The sequence below is a fragment of the Hypanus sabinus genome, chromosome 1 (genome assembly GCF_030144855.1).
Source record: "Hypanus sabinus isolate sHypSab1 chromosome 1, sHypSab1.hap1, whole genome shotgun sequence".
In the NCBI taxonomy this organism is placed as follows: Eukaryota; Metazoa; Chordata; class Chondrichthyes; order Myliobatiformes; family Dasyatidae; genus Hypanus; species Hypanus sabinus.
In genome coordinates, this window is record NC_082706.1 from 102879619 (window position 1) to 102900985 (window position 21367).

At 38.2% G+C, this 21367-nt stretch overlaps 1 protein-coding gene across 2 annotated transcripts in view; it reads left to right on the forward strand.

Annotated features, from left to right (window-relative positions):
- mrpl13 (mitochondrial ribosomal protein L13) overlaps window positions 1–21367 on the forward strand; it is a 110444-nt gene that overhangs the window by 67892 nt on the left and 21185 nt on the right. The window contains exon 6 of one of the 2 annotated variants that reach the window (XM_059973117.1): window positions 4642–4767. In XM_059973117.1, the coding sequence (XP_059829100.1) occupies window positions 4642–4767 (126 nt within the window). Of the gene's footprint in view, window positions 1–4641; window positions 4768–21367 lie in introns of those variants that run through there. The other variant, XM_059973107.1, reaches the window with a different exon arrangement.

A 21367-nucleotide genomic window follows, 5' to 3' on the forward strand; every position in this document is an offset into this window, starting at 1 on the left:
AGCTAGCTAAAATATGAAACATTGGCATGTGCAAAGAGGCCAAAGGGGCATGCAACTTAAAACTGAGATTTTGTTCATTGTAGGTCATTTGTGTAACATTGAAAGCAAATTGCCTTGGAAGCAAGCCACAGTCAAAAATTAATATCATGTTCTTGAGTTTTCACTAAATGCACTGGTTTGTTAGTCCTTGGAGATCTTAAAAATTACAATGTGCTTTTTTTGGGTGCAAGGATACAAGTACATATACTTGAAAAGTTTTTGAATATAAATACATTAATTTACTGTATTTCATTGCAACCATCATTTTTTTCTTGATTATTTAAAATCATTTTAACCACAAGTACTGGAGATAGATGTTGACTAATATTCTTTTTATGGTTGTTGAGTCCATTTTCAAATCTCACCAGAATGCCACCCCTGAAGATCAAGGAATGCATTATAAAATTATATTTCTTTTTAATGGATTGTAAAAATCATCCTGATATGACAGGTTAGTGAAAGATTTTGCATTCAGTGAAATACATAATTTTAGAAAACTGGCTGAAAATTGAAAGTAAGTAATATTTTTCAAAAATTATTTAATTTTGAATAGTGCTCCATGATTGCTGATTGCAACCAAAGCCAAAAGAATTTCTGATCCCAATTCTAAATCAGATCTGTGGAAGTTATTGTAATAAATAAATGACTTGATCTCTAAAGTAGAAAATGTTTTTGACTAATTGTTCATTATTTTAACTACTTGGTAGGGTTTGAGAACTAAAGATTAAGTTAGAAACTGACACAACTGTGTTGCTCTATGACACTTTAGTCTACATTGGCATCCTGGTGCAAACATTGTGACATCTACCCAATTCTAATTTTAGCTGCTCTCAGGCATACTTGTAGGCTGTGTGGTCTGTAGGACCTATGGATTGGTGGCAGCCTTCAACAGCATAAACCCTCCAGGTAGAGATCCAGGCCAGTGAGATGATGACCCTCCCACAAGATTTACATCAATAATTAATGAACAGAACATAGGAACCAAAATGGGCATTCATCTCTTCAAACTCTCTCCACCATTCTACACTTCCATTTCACTTCCCTATTGATTTTCCCACATTATGTAATGCCCTTATCAAAATAGCCTACTGATCTTCATCTCAAAACATCCAATGGTCTTTGTCCCTCATCATTTGGAAAACATTCTGACAGAATTTTCCATGCACTGCCTATATTTGCCATTATCCATCATTATTCAGAATAGTCTTCTGCAATCTACACTTCACAACTTCTTGCTCGCATCTGCAAACTGACTGTCTCTAGTTGCATGATTTTCAGCTTGGAATTTCAGTTTTATATTCTTCATCTGGTACTTTTGTGACACCTTTGATGTGTAAATAATTAGGTGTAAACTGAAAAAGGCAAATGAGTAAAAGATGATGTGATTTTCCAAAGTTATTCTATTTAATATGCATGTATTTTGACAAGATTCATTTGAATTAGATGTGCTTATTCAAACAATTATTTGTATGAAATTGCAAAATCTGGATGGTTTCTGTTTAATAAGTTTCCCTTTGCTTGGTTCATTCCTGAGACGTTAGACATCCTTCTGCAAAACATACAGCTTTCACATTTAAATTTTCAGACTGATCCTGTGACTGAGCAAAGTATATTATGTTAAATGTTGGTTTCTCTATGCCCTATCAAATAACAAAATGCAGTGAAAGAAATGTTTGGGTGCTGAGGGAGAGCAGACAGGGAACTACATAAAATTTGGAAATATAAACTGCTGGAGCTTGAGAAATAGGGAGTATTTATTTAGCAATGAGAGTGTGGAATTTGATGGGTAGCAGCTGTTCAGAAAATCTTCTTCCTAATTCTGATTTACAACCCAAAGACTGGATTTTATTTTCTGTTGTCCCATTTAATTAGTTTGACTGTGCACTTCTTTGCCTGGGGTATCACAGTCAACATATTTCATTAGGGCAGAACTTTCCTTAATTGTATAAAAGAATCAATCATTTCCTTGCTTCAAGAACAATTTTTCTCAATTCATCTATTAGAGAGAGTTAATGTATGGATTGATTATTCCCACTCTCTCAACCGCCTTTTGACCCCGTTTTTGGGAGAGTTCTTGGGCCTCATGTTGGCCTTGCTAACCCCTGAGAATCCTCAGAACTGGAATGGAAGCAAGTTATCCTTGAAGCTAAGGATCAGCTAGAGGAATGGAGTTGGATTTTATAAATATTCTTCTGTGCATTTATGGAAGCCTTACCATCTGGTTTTGCCCTGTGTAAAATAGAAAATCCCATTTTCAACTAAATGCCAAAAAGCTTGCCAAGACTCCATATGTAGAATTAATCTCCTTGTACAGTTGACTTTTCCTTTCAGCAGTCTTTAGGAATCCTGTTCCTTTAATTTAAAGAAAAATCCCTTTATTTTATAATAATAAATCAAAATTTCTTAGATGTAAGTTTGTTGTTACTTGTGTTTGCATTTTGCTTGTTTTGATTGTACAGAGGAATTTAGAATGAAATATTTCAACTTTCCCAATTCAAACAAAGGGTCTTTGACTTGAAATGTTAACTCTATTTTCTTCCATAGATGCTGCTTGTCTTGCTGACTGTTTCCAGTATGTTTTATTTTTCATTCCTATTTTTAAATCAGCTCGTGATCATTAAGAATTGCCTTGGGTACAGTTTCTATTAAGCAAACTATTTTACAAACAGAGTAACCAAAATTTAATGCTATGTTGTATTCCTTCTGAATTACGATTTGGTCTTTTATATGCTATCATTTACACTCTGGTTAAAGTTTAACTGTATTCTTGTATAGATAGATATTACTTCAATAATTGTTAATGCTCTCCTGATTTTATTTGCTCAACCATAGAAGGCCTGGGTCTAAGGTAGTTACCAGGCTCAAGGGCAGCTTCTATCCCACTGTTATCAGCCTCCTGCACAGACTTCTTGTATACTAAAAGATGAATTCCTGAACTCCTAATCTACCTTGTCAACCCTTTGCACTTTGTTTACCTGCACTTTACTTTCTCTGCATTCTTTTTTAACTACTTTGATGTAATTATGTATGGCTTGATCTATCTGGATAGCATGCAAAACAAGTCTTTTTCAATGTATCTTGGTGCGGGTGACAATAATCAATATCAATACTAAAACATGAAATTCCCTCCCTAAAATTCTTTCCTTTTCTCCCACACTCTTTTAAGATATTCATTTAAACTGCCAAGACAGCCAGCAGATTTTTCTCTCTGGCTCAGTAGCTAATTTTTATTTGACAGTTCTGTCAATGTTTTGGGGTATTTGTGTGTTGTGTATAGTATAAGCTGATCATCTGTTTTTACTTACAGTATTAGGCAAGGATACGTGATGAATAGGATACTTTGTCCCCTTCAGTAGAACTCAGAGCTCTCAAAGACCTTACTGAATCAGGACTGTATAAAATAAGGAATCTCATGAATGGAGAAGGATTATATCTGATTGGCTGATATTACCAGCTGTCTCACAGATCTTAAGCTGCACGGTTCAGGGACAGAAAAGAGGCAGTGATAAAAGAGATGACTTCAGCCATCAGAATATAATTGCATATATACACTGCCATCATCATTGATCGTGCCATCACTGGGTACAAAGGCTACATTTCTGCCATTACCTCATGTAACACTACCTTTGCTTTATCCACCCAGACCCCAGTTCCTGTATAAGGGTCTTTTCACAGTGCCCCACCTCTTCTTGACTGGGACTGTGTTGTCTTGAGTGTAGAAGAATGTGAGAGAATCTCCCATTTGTGGTATATGGTAAAGGACTCGTGGTCTATGGTGAAAGTGCAGGAAATTTATACGATGGTGGGTGATGAACTATGATCTTGATAAATGATGGAACAGGAGGATCAAGAGGTCTATTTTTCATGTTCAGCCTTGGAAAATAATTTGCAGTGTATCTTCAACCTTCGTAAAAACTTTCTGTGCTTAATCATCCATTCAAAATTATGATATAAATTAACAACCCAGGAATTTTGCGAATTCTTAATCCTTATCTCAACCAGCCAAGTTAGAGATTGCAGCAAACAAATTACCAATGCAGCTCGTTAATAATGTGGTGTTGTACATAGTCTTATTGACATTTGATCCTCTTGTATTAAGTCCATTGTTAGCCTATTTAAACAATATATCATGGGAGCTGAACTTCTCAAAAATAAAACTGATGAACAAAAAGGGCTTTAAATCATTAAATAAAAGAAGCACCATAATTTCAAGTGGCTCATCTATTAGGAGTCTTCCTTCTTAAGATTTCATGCAACTAGTAAATAACAACCAAAATTAGCATCTCCCCACAACAAACCCAAATGTCTTAGCTTGGACTACAGTTCAAGTGCCCATGTAGTCTTTGTTCCTCTGCATTGCCACTGATGTATTCCTTTACTCATATTACAGCTAAGTGCTCACAGCTCATCCTTCTAATTCCAAGAGGAAGTGGCTTTATAAAATTACATTTTAATTTAATAATATCCCTCAATTCTTCTTAGCTTGAAATCAGCATATCAAAAGTGAATTTGCGCAAGTCATTACTTCTGCTTTCTTTCCAAACACTTCTAAAATTCTTAACTGCAGTGTAATTTTTTTCAATTGCTTTTCTCTTTTATTAGACAATTCCTGAAGAAATACTTAAGAATTTGGTAGAAGAGCTTCCACAGCCTCGAAAGGCTCCCAGAAGATTGAATGAGTACACTCGAGAGGAGATTAATGCCTTCCCAAGACTATGGACACCGTAAGTAGATTATACCTTTCAGTTAATGGGTTGAATTTATCATTGAACAAGATAGAACAGCAAATTGTTGAAAATCTATTTCCTTTGGGTATAGTGACTGGTACTGGATTAACAATTCAAACACTGCAGTCCAAATTTAAATTTACTTAATTTAAAATTATTTTAAAAATATAGTCAACAATTATGCTTTTTAAAAAACTACGGGCTTCTCTTCAAGCCCCACCCTGTTCACTAATGTTCTACAGAGGCGAAAATCTGCCATCCTTGTGTAGGACTGCATGTGACATCAGACACACCACTGTTTTCAGCTTTGAACTGGTGTACCAAGTTATTTGAACCAAGTAAATTTTCTTGAAACGCATTCAGGTGGATCAGTTAGCAGCTTCTAAAGCCCCAAATTCAGACTAAGTCATTCAAAGCACAGTCAATGTTTGCGATTCCTCTTCAGAAACATCTGGGCTTAGTGACCATATTGAGACAAGTGAGTCAAGCCAAAGCAATGTTCCCTGTAACTTTTTTAAACAGCTGCACGGACCAACCATTGCCTTCAGCAGGAAATTTTTATACGTCCTGAAACCTGCGCAGTACTTTAAAAAAATAAATTGTAATATGCATACTATGAATGTTTAGAATGAAAATTGAAAATTCATTGACTTTTGATTTTATCTGTTAATTAAAGGGTATAATGAAATACAGTACAACAAAGAAAATCATTCACATTTCGTAAACTCTTCCTAGCTGTATCCAATTCCAGCTGTGTGACTACAAAGGCTATGTGCACAGGAGCATTTCAGTTACTCTGCAGCCACGCACCTGTGTTACTCAGTGAGCCAGAGCTCCCTACAGATGGCATGCCAGACCACTCCACCAAAATCCATGAGTATATCCTATCACAGCAGCAGGTTAGACAAACCCAAAGAATGGCACAATATTGCAGTGTCTTCACCTTATCCCAATATTACTTCAAACAAATACCAAACAGCTGAACTGCAAAGACTAGGTGAGAGCAAATGCCTTTGTCATCAATGCAATGTTTGACCAAATATGGCATTAAGGAGTCCTGGTAAGTCTGAAGTCAATGGGAATTATTGGAAAGAAAATAAAGGTTGGAGTCACACATTATACAACAGAAGATGGCTGAGGGTGTTGGAGGTCTTTCATCCCAGCTGAAGACATAACTGCAGGTTCATCAGGCAGTCCAAACATCTTTAGCAGTTTTTCAGTGACTGACCTTTGAACGTATAGTTAGAAGCAGGATTTCTACTGAAGATTGCACTAAGTTTCAATTCCATTTGCAATGCCTCAGCAAATGAAGCAGCCCAAGCATGTGTGCAGCAAGACTAAGACTAAATTCACACATATACTGATAGGTGGCAAATGACATTCGTACCACAAAGGTGTCAGGAAATGACCATGTCCATCTGCCCTGGTAATCAAAAGCATTGCCTTCACAGATTCCACCCCCTCCCCCATCAATCAAGATCCTGCAACCTCACTATGAACTGGGGGCCCAACAGAACTAGTGGCCACTAGAGTAGGATAGATGCAGAGGTGTCCTGTGGCTAAAGATCCACTTCCTGATACCCCCCAAAGCCTTTTTTGCCTTTGACAAGTTAGGCACATTGATGAAGTGCTCTTCGCTTTCCCGGATGAATGCAACTCCAACATTGCACAGGAAGCTCAACACCATCTAGATCAGAGCAGCCCACTTGATAGACACCTTGTTCGCCCACTCAAAACATTCTTCCCCACTACCATTAGGTTTTTCAACTGACCTGAAAAACCTAACACTACCTTGGAGTCTATTTTTTTCTCCTGCTCAATTTGCACCATGTCCCTATTTTGATTTTGTTATGTCAGTTAATTTATGCCATTTTAAGTTTATGTTCCTTTGTGTTTGTCATCTGAAAATGTACTATGCTGATTCTGCATAAACCTAATTTTTATGGCATTTATACTCTGGGTATGTATGCCCATGACAATAAGCTTGAACTTCATTCCCTCCAAACTGCACACAAAATGGTGTTGAGTGCCACTTACAAATGCCTTGTAATTTCTGCCCTAAGCTACTTGGACAGCACCTCCAAAGCCCATGGCCAGTAACAAGGTTTGGGCACATGGGAACACCATCACCTTCAGGTGCCCCTCCAAGTCCCAAACCATCTTAACCTGGAAATAATACCTTTTATCCTTTATCAGTGGTGGTCTAGGAGCTCCCTCCCAAAAAGGTGTGCAGAGCATCAGTAAAGTAACTCACCACCACCTCAAGAGCAGTGGGGGATGAACAGTAATCACTCAGCTTGCCAGTAACATCCAGTGAATGACACTGAAAAAAAATGAATTAAAAAAATCTAAACTTCACCTTGAATAGGATTAAAAAAAATAGAATTCTACAGACTAGTGCAGTACATGTTTCCAAACACAAGCCTCAGTGGTCTGATTCTTCTGATAAGTGGCATTGAAAACTACTTTTCTGATGAAACTTTTATTATTTACTTGCTGTAACCTTTATTGGCATTCTAAGCATTATAACTTGTGTGAATTTAGTTTTTGACAGTCCAGAAAAGTTCTTCTCAAACAGAGCATAGTGAGGGAAACATCTGGAAGTGAATGCTGTGTGAATTATATGTCTAGGCAATGAAGATGTACAGAATATATGTTCCTCCTGAGATATTCATTTGTTTTAGTCCAGAATTTAACTTACCATTTTATCAACATATTTATTTGTAACTGGAGAAGCAGGACTCAAAGATTTCTTTTTAAATAAATTTGCCGGGAGAAAAATGAGGCACATTCATTGGGATAATCCTTATCTTTTAGTTCACCTCTTTCATGCTTGTTAGACACTCTCTCCCTCTCGCTCCCCCTTTTCCTGCCTCTGAGTGTTTGTGCATCCATCAGTCAGGCTATCCATGTTTTTTGTCTCTCTCACATTTGTGCTCTCAGCTCTCGCAGGCTCTCATTCCTTCTGCAATTTTGTAATTGCTTGTATGGAAGAGTAGAGAGATGTTGGATTTTCTGCATGTTAATCTTACGTAATTTAATTACTTCCAAAGTTACATAATACTAGTATTTTTGAATCGTTTCACTGGATGTGCACTTAGCTGTTGCAGATACTGGACTAGGATTCATGACAAAATGCACATTTATGAAAATGATCCATTTTGCTACTTTTCCAACTTGTTCTGGTTCAGTGTATTCTCTCAGAAAAGAAACCGAGTGTTCAGTCGTACAGAACAATACTGCCTGTTCAAGAACAATGGAATGCAAACCCATTCAGGACTGTATGGTGGTGCCTTGTTTATCATTTTCAAAGAGCTTGTAACACTTGTTTAGTCCATACAATGTAGAGTTAAAAGGCAAAGAGTAAGAACAAGTTTTGTAAGATTAGAGGTTGCACCAGGGGATCCAGATGTTTGATTATATTTTTGTATACAACTATTTACGACCTTTGAATTGTTCAGACTGCCTCTGTACCAGTTCACCTGAACTAAACTGCTCTTTAGCTTCTATTCTCATTTCTTTGATGTGCTGTGCCAAAGCAGTGAACAGCTTTTCTGAAGCTGCATTGTAACAGATGCTTCTACTCAACACTGGCACTCATCAACTGCTGGTCAGCTCAGAGGATCCTTGTATTCACTGAGGGAATTTTAGTTTACTTTCTTTTTAGTGATCAATTTTGTGTGCTCCCTACACAGGGAAAGATTCCTTTAGTTTCTGTTTTTGTCCTTTAAAATTTGTATCACCTATCAGGCCCTTAAAATGTCTCCATTTCTTTGGGAGAATTTAGAGGAATGGTGGTTTTAACCTAGTAGCTGATAGATTGCAGTTGATTTTTGATCAACTGTCCCATGTAAACTTTTACCTATCTTAAGTTAGGAAATCAAAAATTAGAAGAGATGTAAACAGACTTTCCAAATGAATCCAATGTATAATAGGCAGCATTTTAGCTGACTCTCAGTGAACATGAAGCCAATTTTCTATTAACCACTTTAAATTCTTGGCTAGTAAATATTATTCCTTTATAGTCTTTTTCAAACTTTGGAACTTCTAAACTTGTCAGCGATAGTTTCCATGAAGCTTGAGTTTTTGGTGCTTTAGTTACTGATTCATATTGACAGCAGTTTTGTACTTTATTTTGACAATCATGAAGTCCTTCCAATGCCATTTTTTTTGTCTCCATTGCCTTTTAATTTACTTCCAAATTCAGCTTGTCAAAATGATGCCGTTAGCTGTGAAACTCTGAAAGGGAAGGAGCTTTGCCATGCTTGTCCAAACTTGATTTCAGGGTACATCATGTACTCATACAAATCTCTTGAGATGTTTTCAGAGTTGCTTCTTTTGCCACATGCCCAAGCAGAGAGTTTCTAACCCCTTCCATATCCCCATCTTCATTCTACCATGTCTCAGTGCTTGAAGTGTCTGGGAGGGGAAATGTGTCCTTATTCACTCTCTGTTGTTAAATAGTGGCAAAGTCTTTATCTTTCTGATGCCGAATCCCAGCCCTGTAAAATAAATGTGACACAGTCCGAGCAGGTCAGGCAGAGGGAAAACAATGGTTGATGTTTCAGATCAAGATGCTTCATCTGGACTGAAAGAGTAGAGGGAAGATAGCCAGTATAAAGCCCATCACCTGTACACTATCCCCCACTATGTCCCCTCACTGTTCCTATCTGCCAATCCCACCTCCCTTACTTGGTTTGTCTTCAACTTCTTCCCATGAGATTCTATCATCTGCAGCCCCTTGTCACTTCCACCTTTCACCTCCCACTCTGTAATGCTATCTTCGCTTTTTCCTTCACCATCTAACTCCATCTGTCATACCCTCCTCACCTGGACTCGCAAATCACCTGCCACCTCTTTATTACTATCTTCCCTCTACTCTTTCAGTCCAGGTGAAGGCTCTGCCTGAAATTTCAACTGTCCAATTCCCAAGCAGTTGAGTTCTTTCAGCAGCTTGATTTTTTTTTTGCTCCAGTTACCAACATCTGCAGTCTCTTGTGTCTCCATAACACTGAACCACGTTCAAGAACTCCACTCCTCCAGTAATGATATATTTCATCCCCTTGCAGTGCGAGCATATCTTTATAAGTTGAAGTGTTACATTGGTCTTAAATCAAAATCTAGTTTATTGCTATATGCACAGGTACAAAGAAAGATTACTTGCAGCAGCATCATTGGTATGTAGCATCATATAAGCGGCATTTACAAGATAAACAGAAATTAAACATAATTTTTTACACAAAAAAACACAATTAGAACAAAAAAAGTTTATTCTGGTGCAAAGTGGTTAAAGTGGTCATATTTTGCTAAACTGCTGAGGTTTGAGGGAAGTAGATGATCTTGAACCTGGTGGTGTGGGACTTGAGTCTTCTGTACCTCCCTGGTAGTAGCTGCAAGAAGATGGCATGGATAGTGGGGATCTTTGGTGAATGCTGCCTTTTTCAGGCAATGTCTCCTGTAGATACCATCAATGGTGGGGAGGAATGAGCCCATGATATACTGGGCAGAATCCACTACTCTCTGCAGCTTCTTGCATTCCTTCACATTTATAATCTTAGTTTAATTCAAACCTTGAGGCGTTGTTACTTGTACAAGCAAGAAAAACTTCCCTTCACTTCAGATGCTTTTGAGTTACTTACAATGAAGATCATGTCACTTTAAAGTGTAATAGTAGTGAACACAGTAACCCTGAAAGTGACTGCACCAACTTGAAGGGTGGAAGTTCAAATCTTTAATCTTAAAGTTGTTTAGTGAGTGAAGAAGAAACTATGAAGTAAATAATCCAATGATTTGCACCATTTATTCCATTGTAGACAAGATCAACCGTGAAATGAGGCACATCAAAGACATGGTTAATTAAGTGCTATAAATTTTTTATACTGCAGACCTCCTTAGGCCCCATTACTAATCTCCTGGAAGATTTATTGCTAGTAAATCTGTTTTACTAGTCTGTATTCCTTACAGCTACAGAATTCAAGTAATAACGATGAACTGCAAAGACTATCAGAATTAGATTTATCATCACTAACTTGTATGTTGTGAAATTTGTTGAATTGAAGCAGCAGTATGGTGCAAAGATATAAAATTACTTTAAGTTACAAAAATAAATAGATTCTGCAAAATTAATGAGGTAGTATTCATGGGTTTCATGGACCATTCAGAAATCTGATGACAGAGGTGAAGAAGCTGTTCCAAAATCATTGTGTATTGATCCTCAGGTTCCTGTACCCACTCCCTGTTGGTGGTATTACGAAGAAGACATCTTCTGAATGGCGAGAACTTTAAAAATAGTTGCTGTCTTCTTGAGACATCACTTCTTGAAAATGCTCTCAATAGAGAGGAGGGGTGTGCCCATGACAGAGCTGGCCAAGTCTGCAACACTATGCAGCTTCTTGCGATCCTGTGTATTGGAGCTTCCATCCCAGGCTGTAATTCAGCCAGTCAGAATGCTCTCCGCCATACACGTTAAAAGTTTTTGGTGACATACCAATGTACTGTTTTAGTTTCTTAATATATTATGTGGGAAGTCTAATTTTCTGCTTCATAGTTAAAGTGTTCGTAAAGCAAACCATACCAAAGCCAACCACTACAGGTTCTGCACAAGTTTGACTTTTTGTACTTTGCTGTGGCATTTTACCAATCAAAGCAGTAGCAAATAATGCGTCCATTTGGGAGGTGATATGTGGGTGCAGAGTGAATCCCTGGGAATGTACTACTGTACTACAAATATAAATCCACCTCTGCCTCCCCATATGCAGGATTTTGGAGTGAAAGTGGTTAGTATATTCAAGTGCTGATAATTATAAATCAAAGAGAAACAATAGAAGATAACGGTCAGTGTATTGTTTGCAAATCCTGAAATTCCACAGTAGCAATGTGATCTTAAAAGATTTCATCAATAAAGTAAGCCATATGGTTAAACAATTTCATTTGGTGTGAAGTATGGTGTAAGCTTGTTGTGTGGCAGTGCAATGAGCCGTCTCCTAAAGTTTTCTTTTCCAGACCTCTATATTAAATTAAATTGCATTCCTTTCAAGGTGCCAAACACATGCTTGCTCAGTTCATGAAAAAGTTAAGGAATAAGCTTTCCTGCGCAGTTACCTGTGCAATAGTTGAAAATGTCCAGGTTTGTATAATACTAAACTACCCATATATAGTATTTTCAAATTCGCAAAAAGGTAGTTAATTTTCTTTTTGTACCATCATTACCATCTCAATCTTTCTGTCTCATCTCTCATGCAAGTTTTGTCCTGCTTTCTCCATCTACAACACAAATGTTGTGAATGGTCACTTTCAGTAAAAACCAGAATGGCTAGACGTTCAGTTGCTTATTGTAAGCTTGAAGTAAATACCAGGTACAATTACAAATTTTGATTTGTTGCTTCAGTTGTGAGCTATTACTATCCACTAATAACTACACACCATTCTGATTGGCAAAAATGTGTTCCAAACGGGGTGAGGTCTTTATTTACTCAGTATACTGGTAAGATCGTTAATCATCATTTCAAATCTACTAGTAAAATGTGCCTTAGCTGAGTTTTGGGCATTTCTTCATCATGTTTTCACATAAGAAGATGCTTTATAGTCTTTAATTCAAATATTATTAAAAAAGGAGAAGGAATAGGCTTTATAGCTCCTCAGACTTGCTACATCATTTCATAGGTCCTTGGCTGTGGCTCAACTTTCCTGCATGTTCTCCATAACTCTTTGCTTTCTATCGACCAGAAGTCTGTTTGGCTCGGCCTTGAATGATTAAGTTTCCACAGCTCGGCAGGATGGAGAATTTCAGTGATAGAGTAATGGAGCATGGAAACAGTCTTGGACCAACTGGTCCGCACCAACCAAGATACTCTTCTAAGCTTGTCGTATTGCCACATGTACAATCCTCAAGAAATTCTTCTTCCTCTAAGTCTTAAATTAACAATATCATATTGTAAAACTATGCTTGCCGTTTCTAGATTCCCACAGAAAGGGAGGAGTCTTAAGACCATAAGATATAGGAACAGAATAAGGCCATTTGGCCCATCAAGTGTGCTCCGCCATTTCATCATGGCTGATCCTGTTTTCCTCTCAGCCCCAATCTCCTGCCTTCTCCCCGTATCCCTTCATGCCCTGACCAATCAAGAATCTATCAACCTCTTATGTACATTTAATATACATAAAGAATATGGGCCTAGCCTCCTCAAACTTAGCTCACTAGGCCACCCCTTCATCCTAGGGAAAATGTAACTTCTCTGAGTTGCTTCCAATATGTGACCATCCTCTTGAAATGGAAACCAAAGCTGTATGATGTGCTCTAGATATGGTCTCACAAGCATTCTATGTAATTGAGGGAAGACTTCCCTACCTTCATACCATAGTTAGGGCCAACATTCCACCTTCCTTCCTACGTGTTGACTTTGAGTTCTATGTAAAAGGACATCCAGATCACTCTGCTCTTTAACCAACATACTACTACTATTTTTTGTCCCGAAGTAGAGCCCTTCATGCTTCCCCATTTTATAATCTGTACATATTTCTTCTATTACTCACAACTTATTTCAAGGAAGTATGGCATGGAGGTTTTTAAAATGGAAAAACTTCTAATAGAATAGATGTGAAAGAAATGTTTCCACTTGTGGGAAGATTATAATAAATAATGGCAAGTCAAGGTACCCGGCAGGAATATAAGGTAATTTTTTCTCAAGAATTGGTGAGAAGGTGGATGTGCTATTGGACTGAGTCCTGATGAAGAATCTCAGTCCAAAGATTGACTATTTCTTCACTTCCATCGCTGCTGCCTGACCTGCTGAGTTCCTCCAGCATTTTCTATGTTGCACTGGACAGAGTAGTTGAGGTGAACAGTTGCAGATGCACTTAAGAAAAATCTGGCCAAGCAGAAGAGGGGAGTGAGACTAGAGAGTTATGCTGATGGATATAAGACTGGAGAAGGGGTGAATGTTGGCACAATAAGGTTTCAGTTGTCAACTCTTTTAATCCCATACACCTGACCCCTTCATCTAAGTAATTAATATGGCTTGTAAATTGTAATGGATTTGGCACTAGTTTCTGTGCAAACTGTCCTGTGATTAGGTTAGGGTTAAATTGGGGTTTGCACGGATCGAAGGGCCAGAAGGACCTATTCTGAGCTGTATCGCTAAAGAAATAAATAATAAACAAATTGTCATTTATTTTCAAAATGTCCTACTCCCATTTCTGGTTGAAGGTTCTTCCTATTGAGGGATGTCAGGCAAGCTGGCATAAAGCTTCCTGCTCTCTTAACCTTCATATACAGTATATTTGAATGAAGGAGTTACATTTATAGTGTTAATGTCCTCTGAGACCTTTTCAAGAATCTCAGGAACTTGACCGTGACCGTGACCCACAATCTGTGCATCACTCTGTAAGACTGTAGATGCAGGCTATCAAGTGCAGGACACTTCAGATTTATACCTCCCCTCGTATGATAAAGGATTCAAGTTCCTCTCTTCTTTTAATCCTGATTTTCCACTATTATTAGGATATTTTTAGTGTCTCCTACTGTGAAAATAGATACATAAGGAAAACGAAAGACTAAAAACAGTAGGTGCTGAACAGAGTCCCAGAAAAGAAAAATGTTGAGCATTGGAGTGAAGGGACTAAAAAGATTTTAGAATCATTGAAGGTGCTGATAAGGCTGAGCACAGTGTTGGCAAGTGGAAGTTGAGTTTGTTGCTGTTTACACATGTATATGGATGCACAAATGCAATGAAAATTTTGAATCAGCACCACACAAAGCATCAGACAAGCAGCATTCAGAAGAAAAGCATAAATTAACCATAAACTATACATAAGTAGAACAAATAAGTTAATTTTAATGCAAAGTGGTTGGAGTGTTCATAGTGTTGCTAAACTGTAGTAGAGTTGCCAGTTGGTTCAAGAATTGAATGATTGAAGGGAAATAGCTGTTCTTGAACTTGATGACGTAGGGCTTCAGGCTTTTGTGCCTCCTGCCTAACGATGCCTTCAAGAAGACATAGCCCAGATAGTGGGGATTTTTGGTGCTAGATGTTGCACCTTAAAGCAATATAGATACCTCTGATGGTGAGAAGGGATGTGTCCACGATAATTTGAGCAAAGTCCACTACTCTTTGCAGCTTCTGTACCTCTGTGCAACTGGACACTTGACTTTCTTATCAGTAGACCTCAATCAGTGAGGATTTTTAACAACTCACCATCATCCTCACTCTCCATCATACAATGTGCAAGATAAGCTTTTCACCATACTTTGGTACAAAATAATAATAAACCAATTTCAATTCTGGCATTCCTGAGAGTTTAATGTAACCAATCAGGATACTTTCAACGGTATCTGTAATAATAAGCCAAACTCTTTAACTTCCTGAGAAAAAAAGGTGTTGACACACTTTCCTCATGACTGCATCTATGTGCTGGGCAGAGCGCAGGTTGTCCAATATGTTAACACCTAGGAATTTAAAGCTGCTGACTCCCTCCATCACCGATTCCTCAGAGTAGACTGGCACACACTTGCCAACATTAAGCAAGAAATTGTTGTTGCAGCAGCGCTCGACCAGGTGTCCTGTCTCGCTCCAGTTAACTGATTCAACATCACCTGTGATTCATTCAGTGATGGTAGTGTCATTGGTGAGTTTGAAGATGGCATTAAAGCCGGGTTAAACCCACAGCCTTGAAATACACCTGTGTTGATGGTTAGTAAGGAGGAGATCTTGTAAACAAATCCTCACTGAGGTTTACCAATAAGGAAGTCAAGTATCCAGTTACAGAGGGAGATACAGAGACCCCAGTCTTGAAACTTGATGATGAGTTTGGACAGGATAATTGTGTTGAACACCAAACTATAGTCAATGAGCAGCAGCCTAATGTATGAGTTCCTATTGTCCAGGCGGTTCAATGCAAAGTCAAGGGTCAGAGAAATTGCATCTGCTGTTAACCTTTCATGGCAGTAGGCAAATTGGAGTAGATGTTGTTCTCCATCATGCAAGAATTTAACAGTGGTAAGTTTCAATTCTGTATGGTGAGGCTTGGGGAGCTTGGAGATAAGCAAGGTGTAAACAACAGCAGAGAGGGCAGGAGTTAATATCACATTCTCAAGAAAGTAGCACTGTCAGTAATGCATCTCTAAATATATAATGCTAGCAATGATTCCATTAGTACTCATGTTTCTGGCAGCACATCCTGAGCTTTAAGCCAACTATCTCTGTACTATCCTCTATGGAATAGTTCTCCTCTTAGCACCTGCCTGACACCAGTGAATCTTTGATTCCCTTCTTTTATCTAACTGATTATCCAGTTTCAGCTTTTATCTTGAAGATTTATAGATTTTTATTTTAATTAGTCTTCCTTTTGAGATTTGGTAAAAGTCCAAAAAATCAACTACTAAAAATTTAGCAATGTATTCCTTCCCCTTGGAGCTTTGTACTGGCTCATCAGCCATAACTTTTCCACTATGAAAATTATGTTGTTTTAAAACTATGGCCATGCAGATCTCCCTGTAGCTTACCTTAGCAATACTTGTAGTATTATAGTTTGCTCTTTTAAAAATAAAATTTTGCTACTCTTCCATCTTTTTTCCAATTCTGCTGTCTGTTTTCTGTACTTAAATGAACATATAATTATCCTTCTCAGCACTCAATGTCTTTTCTTCTAGTACTCTTGAATGCATGCCAAATGGTCTGAGTTTTCTCAACCTCAACTCTTTTCCTTTATCTAGTAACTTCTATCATTGCAAGATATTTATTGTATGTAACCATTAAGAGGAATAATTAAAAAGATGTGTTTTCGAGTGGCTGATAGTTGGGTTGAGTTGTTTTGAGTTCTTGGCAATTTACTTGCAAACATGCCGTCACCATGCAAGGAGACATCGTCAGTACACCGTTGATTGTGGTGTGTCCTCTTGGCCTTTAAATACTTTTCAAACAGCTGATTAGATGCCATTTTGGAAACTCAATTGCAATGTGGGGAGAAAATCTTGTTGCTGACTGGCTGTGGGGCAAACTTTGTGCGTTGTCAGGAATTTTGCCTGCATCAACTCATAAGTGGGATCGAGGTCTATGTGTCCACTGATACTGGGCATCAATGAAAGTCAAGGCGGAAGCGGATACACTGCATGCAAGAGAATTCCTAGAAGCGTGCTTTTCCATGAACAATTCTGTAAACAAACATGCCTATACATGAGCCCTTTGCGGTCAGGAATTTTGCCCGCAATGCACCATGTTCGCCACACAGCCAATCAGCGACGAGATTTCCTCCCCACATTACAATTGAGTTTCTGAAATGATGTCCAATCAGCTGATTGAAAGGTATATAAAGGCCAAACATTCAGAGGAATCAATAGTACACTGACGATGTCTCCTCACATGATGTCAAAACGTTTGCAAGTAAATTGCCAAGTTCAGACAACAGCTTAATCCAACAGTGATTAAGTCATTACATGGCACCTTCCTTCCCAGTAAACACTTCTCTGTTTTCAATGAGTGTATGCATCTTTTGTAAGAATCACAATATGAGTTTGAGGAAACAGCATAAGTTAAAGTTCACACATCAAATTGGTACAGGACAGAAGGAGACCATTTGACTCAACGTGCCTCACCCAAAAACAACAATGTTTTTACACAAGAACAGCTTGTTTCACTTACAAAAGATGTTGGCGAGACCTCTCTCAGAGTATTTTGTACTGTTTTGGTTACCCTGTTTTTTGGAAGGATGTTACTAAACAAGAAAGTTTTACCAGGATGTTGCCTGGATTTGGGGATGGGAGTTACAAGGAGAGATTGCATAGAATAGGATTGTGTTCCTTGGAGTGTAGGAGATTGAGGGGTAACCTGATAGTGATATATAAGAACATGAGGGGCATGGGCATGGTAAAAGCACACAATCTTTTACCTAGAGAGCAGGTACTAAAAACAACAAGGCATAAGTTAAGAGATTTAAAAGAGACACCATGGACAGCTTCTTCACACAACGGGTGGTATCTATTTGGAATAAGCTGCCAGAAATAGTGGCTGAGGTATGTGCATTATCAGCATTTATAAGTCATCTAGGTAAGTAATTGGGTAGGAAAGGTTTGGCTATAGGCCAGAAGTGGGCAGACGGAACCAGTTCATAGGTCAGCATGGGCAAGTTGGGCTGAAGGGTCTGTTTCCATGATGTAAGGCTCTATAGTTCTATGACTTGTGATTGTCAATCCTAGAGCAAGTTTTTATTTGCTCTTATTTAAATTTTGAGCACCTCCATGGATTTTTCTTAGCTTGAATCCTGAAGAGCATGACCCTTGTCAAGATGTGCCCTAAGGTGAGATTATGTTCCTAGAAAGGTACCAGGAGGTTGAGGAACAGAAGTAGGCGGAATGGTCTGACCACATTTAAGGGTCTTGATGTTTTGTGGTAAAGATAGATAAGATTAGATTAGTTTATTTTGTTGTCTTATGCACCCAGGTGCATTGAAATTCCTTGTTTGCATGAATGGTAATAACAAATATAACAATGAAAGCAGAGACCAGTGCCAAACAGCATCCTGGGGCAAAGATTGTAGAGCAATCTGAAGTAGTGAAAAAACAAATGCTAAAGTGACAATAACAGAGTAACCAAGGGAGGTAGAATTAAGAGTTGGAGAACGTGCCAGCAACACCAGGAAAGGGATGTTTAAAAGGTGATTGATTGATTGATAAAGCTGTTGGGGAAAAAGCTGTTCTTAAGTCTGGACGCACAAGGTTTCAAGCTCCTTTATCTTTTTCTGAAAGTTAAAGGGGGAGAAAAAAGGACTAATCGGAGTATCCAGTCCTGATGAATGGTCTCAGCCTGAGATGTTGTCTCTTTATTCCTTAACATAGATGCTGCCTGACCTGCTGTGTTCCTCTACCATTTTATGTTCGTTACTCTGATAGCACCCTTGGCTGTGTATATATTGAGTCTTCCAGTAGATTATTCACTGTGTGTTAACTATTGCAGATTATGTTGCAAACAGCCGCACCTCTTAAATTTCCTAATTTTCACCAGCATTAGCTAACGAAAAACAGGAGCTTCTTGTTTGTTTTACCAACTGGAAATTGCAAACAAGTTTCTCCTACTGTCGCTTGACATGCATGACGTATAATTTTATTTTCTAGCCATTTTGTGACAATTTTGAAAGATGTGTTGTGTTTGATTTTTTGCTGGATTCTTCCAAAATGTGTGATATTTAAACATGCCAGGTGAAATGAAGCTTACTGAAATGGCTGAATGCATAGGTACACTATGTATTTTGGCGACTTGTTTACAAGCCCACCACGTTCCTGAAAACAGCATTTAATACTGACACTTCTGGATGTAATTCAAGAGTCAGTGAGTGCAAGTGTGAAAGCTGGCAGCCAGCAACAGAAAAAATGAGGTGGCGTTTGACTGTAACAGCAGTTTTGGAAATTGGAGACCAGCAGCAATAAAGTTCAAGAGAAGTGCATTTGTATGCACAATTCTCATCAATGATTTGCTCCTGCTGTGAGGCCTTCAGACTTGGCAGAAATTGTCCTTTGCACTTTCACTAAGAGCCCTTAAAGGTTTATTCTGTAGACCTTGCTCAAACCAATGCCCTGCCACTTCTATTGAACTGTACATCATGATCTCTCTGCGCTTGTACCTCTTTTACAATTATGCCCTGCACAATGTAACATTATTATTTCCTGAGCTTTAAATTTTATCTGTTGCCTATCTATATCATCATGGAATCTATTTCAATGCTCCTCACCTGTTCAAGATGCCTCCAAATTTTGTATTATTTGCAAATTATGCCCAAGTCTTCTCAGCCCAAGTCATTCATATATATTGGGAAAAACAGTGGTCCTAATTCTAAATGTTGGCAAATACCACAAGTCCTCTAGTCCAAAAGGCTACCTCTCTTTGCCCCTCTGTTTCCTTTATTTAGTCTATTTGCTTCCTTGTCCCCTTTTATTCCATGGCTTTCAAGGTTGACAATAGTGTTTATTGGGTGGTACCTTATCAAATGCCTTTTGGAAGTGGGTACATATCGTATTAATTACACTTCACTTATTGGCATTCTTCTCCTACAAGAAAAAACATTGTTAGATCTTTATTTTTCATTTATTTAGGGGTACAGCATTGCAACAGGCCTTCTGACCCAGTAAGCCCACGCCACGCAGTGACTAATTAGCATGTGACTAATTACCCTGTCACCACTATGCCTTTGGAACGTGGGCATCCAGAGGAAATCCACGTAGGTCATGGGGAAAGTGTACAGACAGTGGCAGAATTGAACCCGGGTCATTACCAAGATGGGATTTGTGAAGAACGTTTGTTATTTGAAAATACATTTCACAAATGTGTGCAACAGGTTATGTGAAGAGAAGAAGCCAAATTTAAGGTTTACTGTAATTCCTTTTCCAGTTTCAAATATTTCCAAAATAAATAGGTAGGTTGGATCTACAAGGCCAAAGTCGAGTGCAGTTGTTTGAAATGTTGTCAGAAATGTCGATATGTGGTGTTATTAATCTGAAGGGGGATTTTATTGAAATTGAGGATTTTTAGAGAATGGTGTTTTTGTTTTCATGTGAGTATTGTTGCAAAGGTTAGTAATGTCACAATCTGATTAAATGACAGCCTTAGTATTTATCGCCAAACATTCTCAAAATTATTAGCAAAATGCTTAAGGCATAACTGTATAGTTATCTTTAACTTTTCTTTAGTTTGATGCTGTGTATCTTAGGATATGCAGGGTGGGATAATAGTGTAGTTTAGTATATCTTCAGATATGCTTAATTGCGATACTGAGAGTTGCTGCACCTTTAGCTGTCCTCAGTGATGGAATTCATGCCCTCTCTGCAGGATGTATTCTATTAAGCACAGATTTCAGAACTTAGAGAAACAAGAGGATGAAGATGTTGGAATCTGAATTTTGAAAAAACAAGCTGCTGGAGGAACTCAATTGGTCAGGCAGCATCTGTGGAGGGAAATGATGTTTCAAGTTGAGACCTTTCATCTGGACTGAAAGAACAGAAGTCACTGGGAACAGTAAGTGAGGGTTCCACAGAATTCTCGTTGAAATGAAGGGGAGGACATCAAAGTGAGCATAGTTTGAAGAGGCTTCACAGTGGAGTAATAAAAATTGAGACACAAAAGGCAGCAGATGCTGGAATTTGGAGAAAAAAATCAAATTGAGGAACACAGAGCATCTGTAGAAGGAAATGACCAGTCCATATTTCAGGTTGTGGCCTTTCATATAAATGGTCTCGACTTGAAATATCATTTGTACATAGCTCTCCACACATACTCTTCAGAATTTGTTACCTTTCCTTTCTGTTTTCTGGAAACCACTTCATAGCTCATCAGTCAGTTATTTTATGCTGCTGTCAAGAGTCATCAGCACACAGTATCCTAAAAGAGAAGAATTAACTACAGCTTCTTACTCCTGTCGCCTGGATTGGAGAAGTACTGGGGATGTTTTCCCTTGAGTAGAGGAGGCTGAAGGGTGACCCAGGAGTGGTATATAAAATTTTTAAGTACCATGTCAAAATGTTTTTCTAATGGTAAGGTATCAAAAGTAAGAGGGCACGAGTGAGAGGAAGGAGTTTTAAAGGGGATTCAAGGGAAAGTTTTTTTACATAGTAGTTGCTA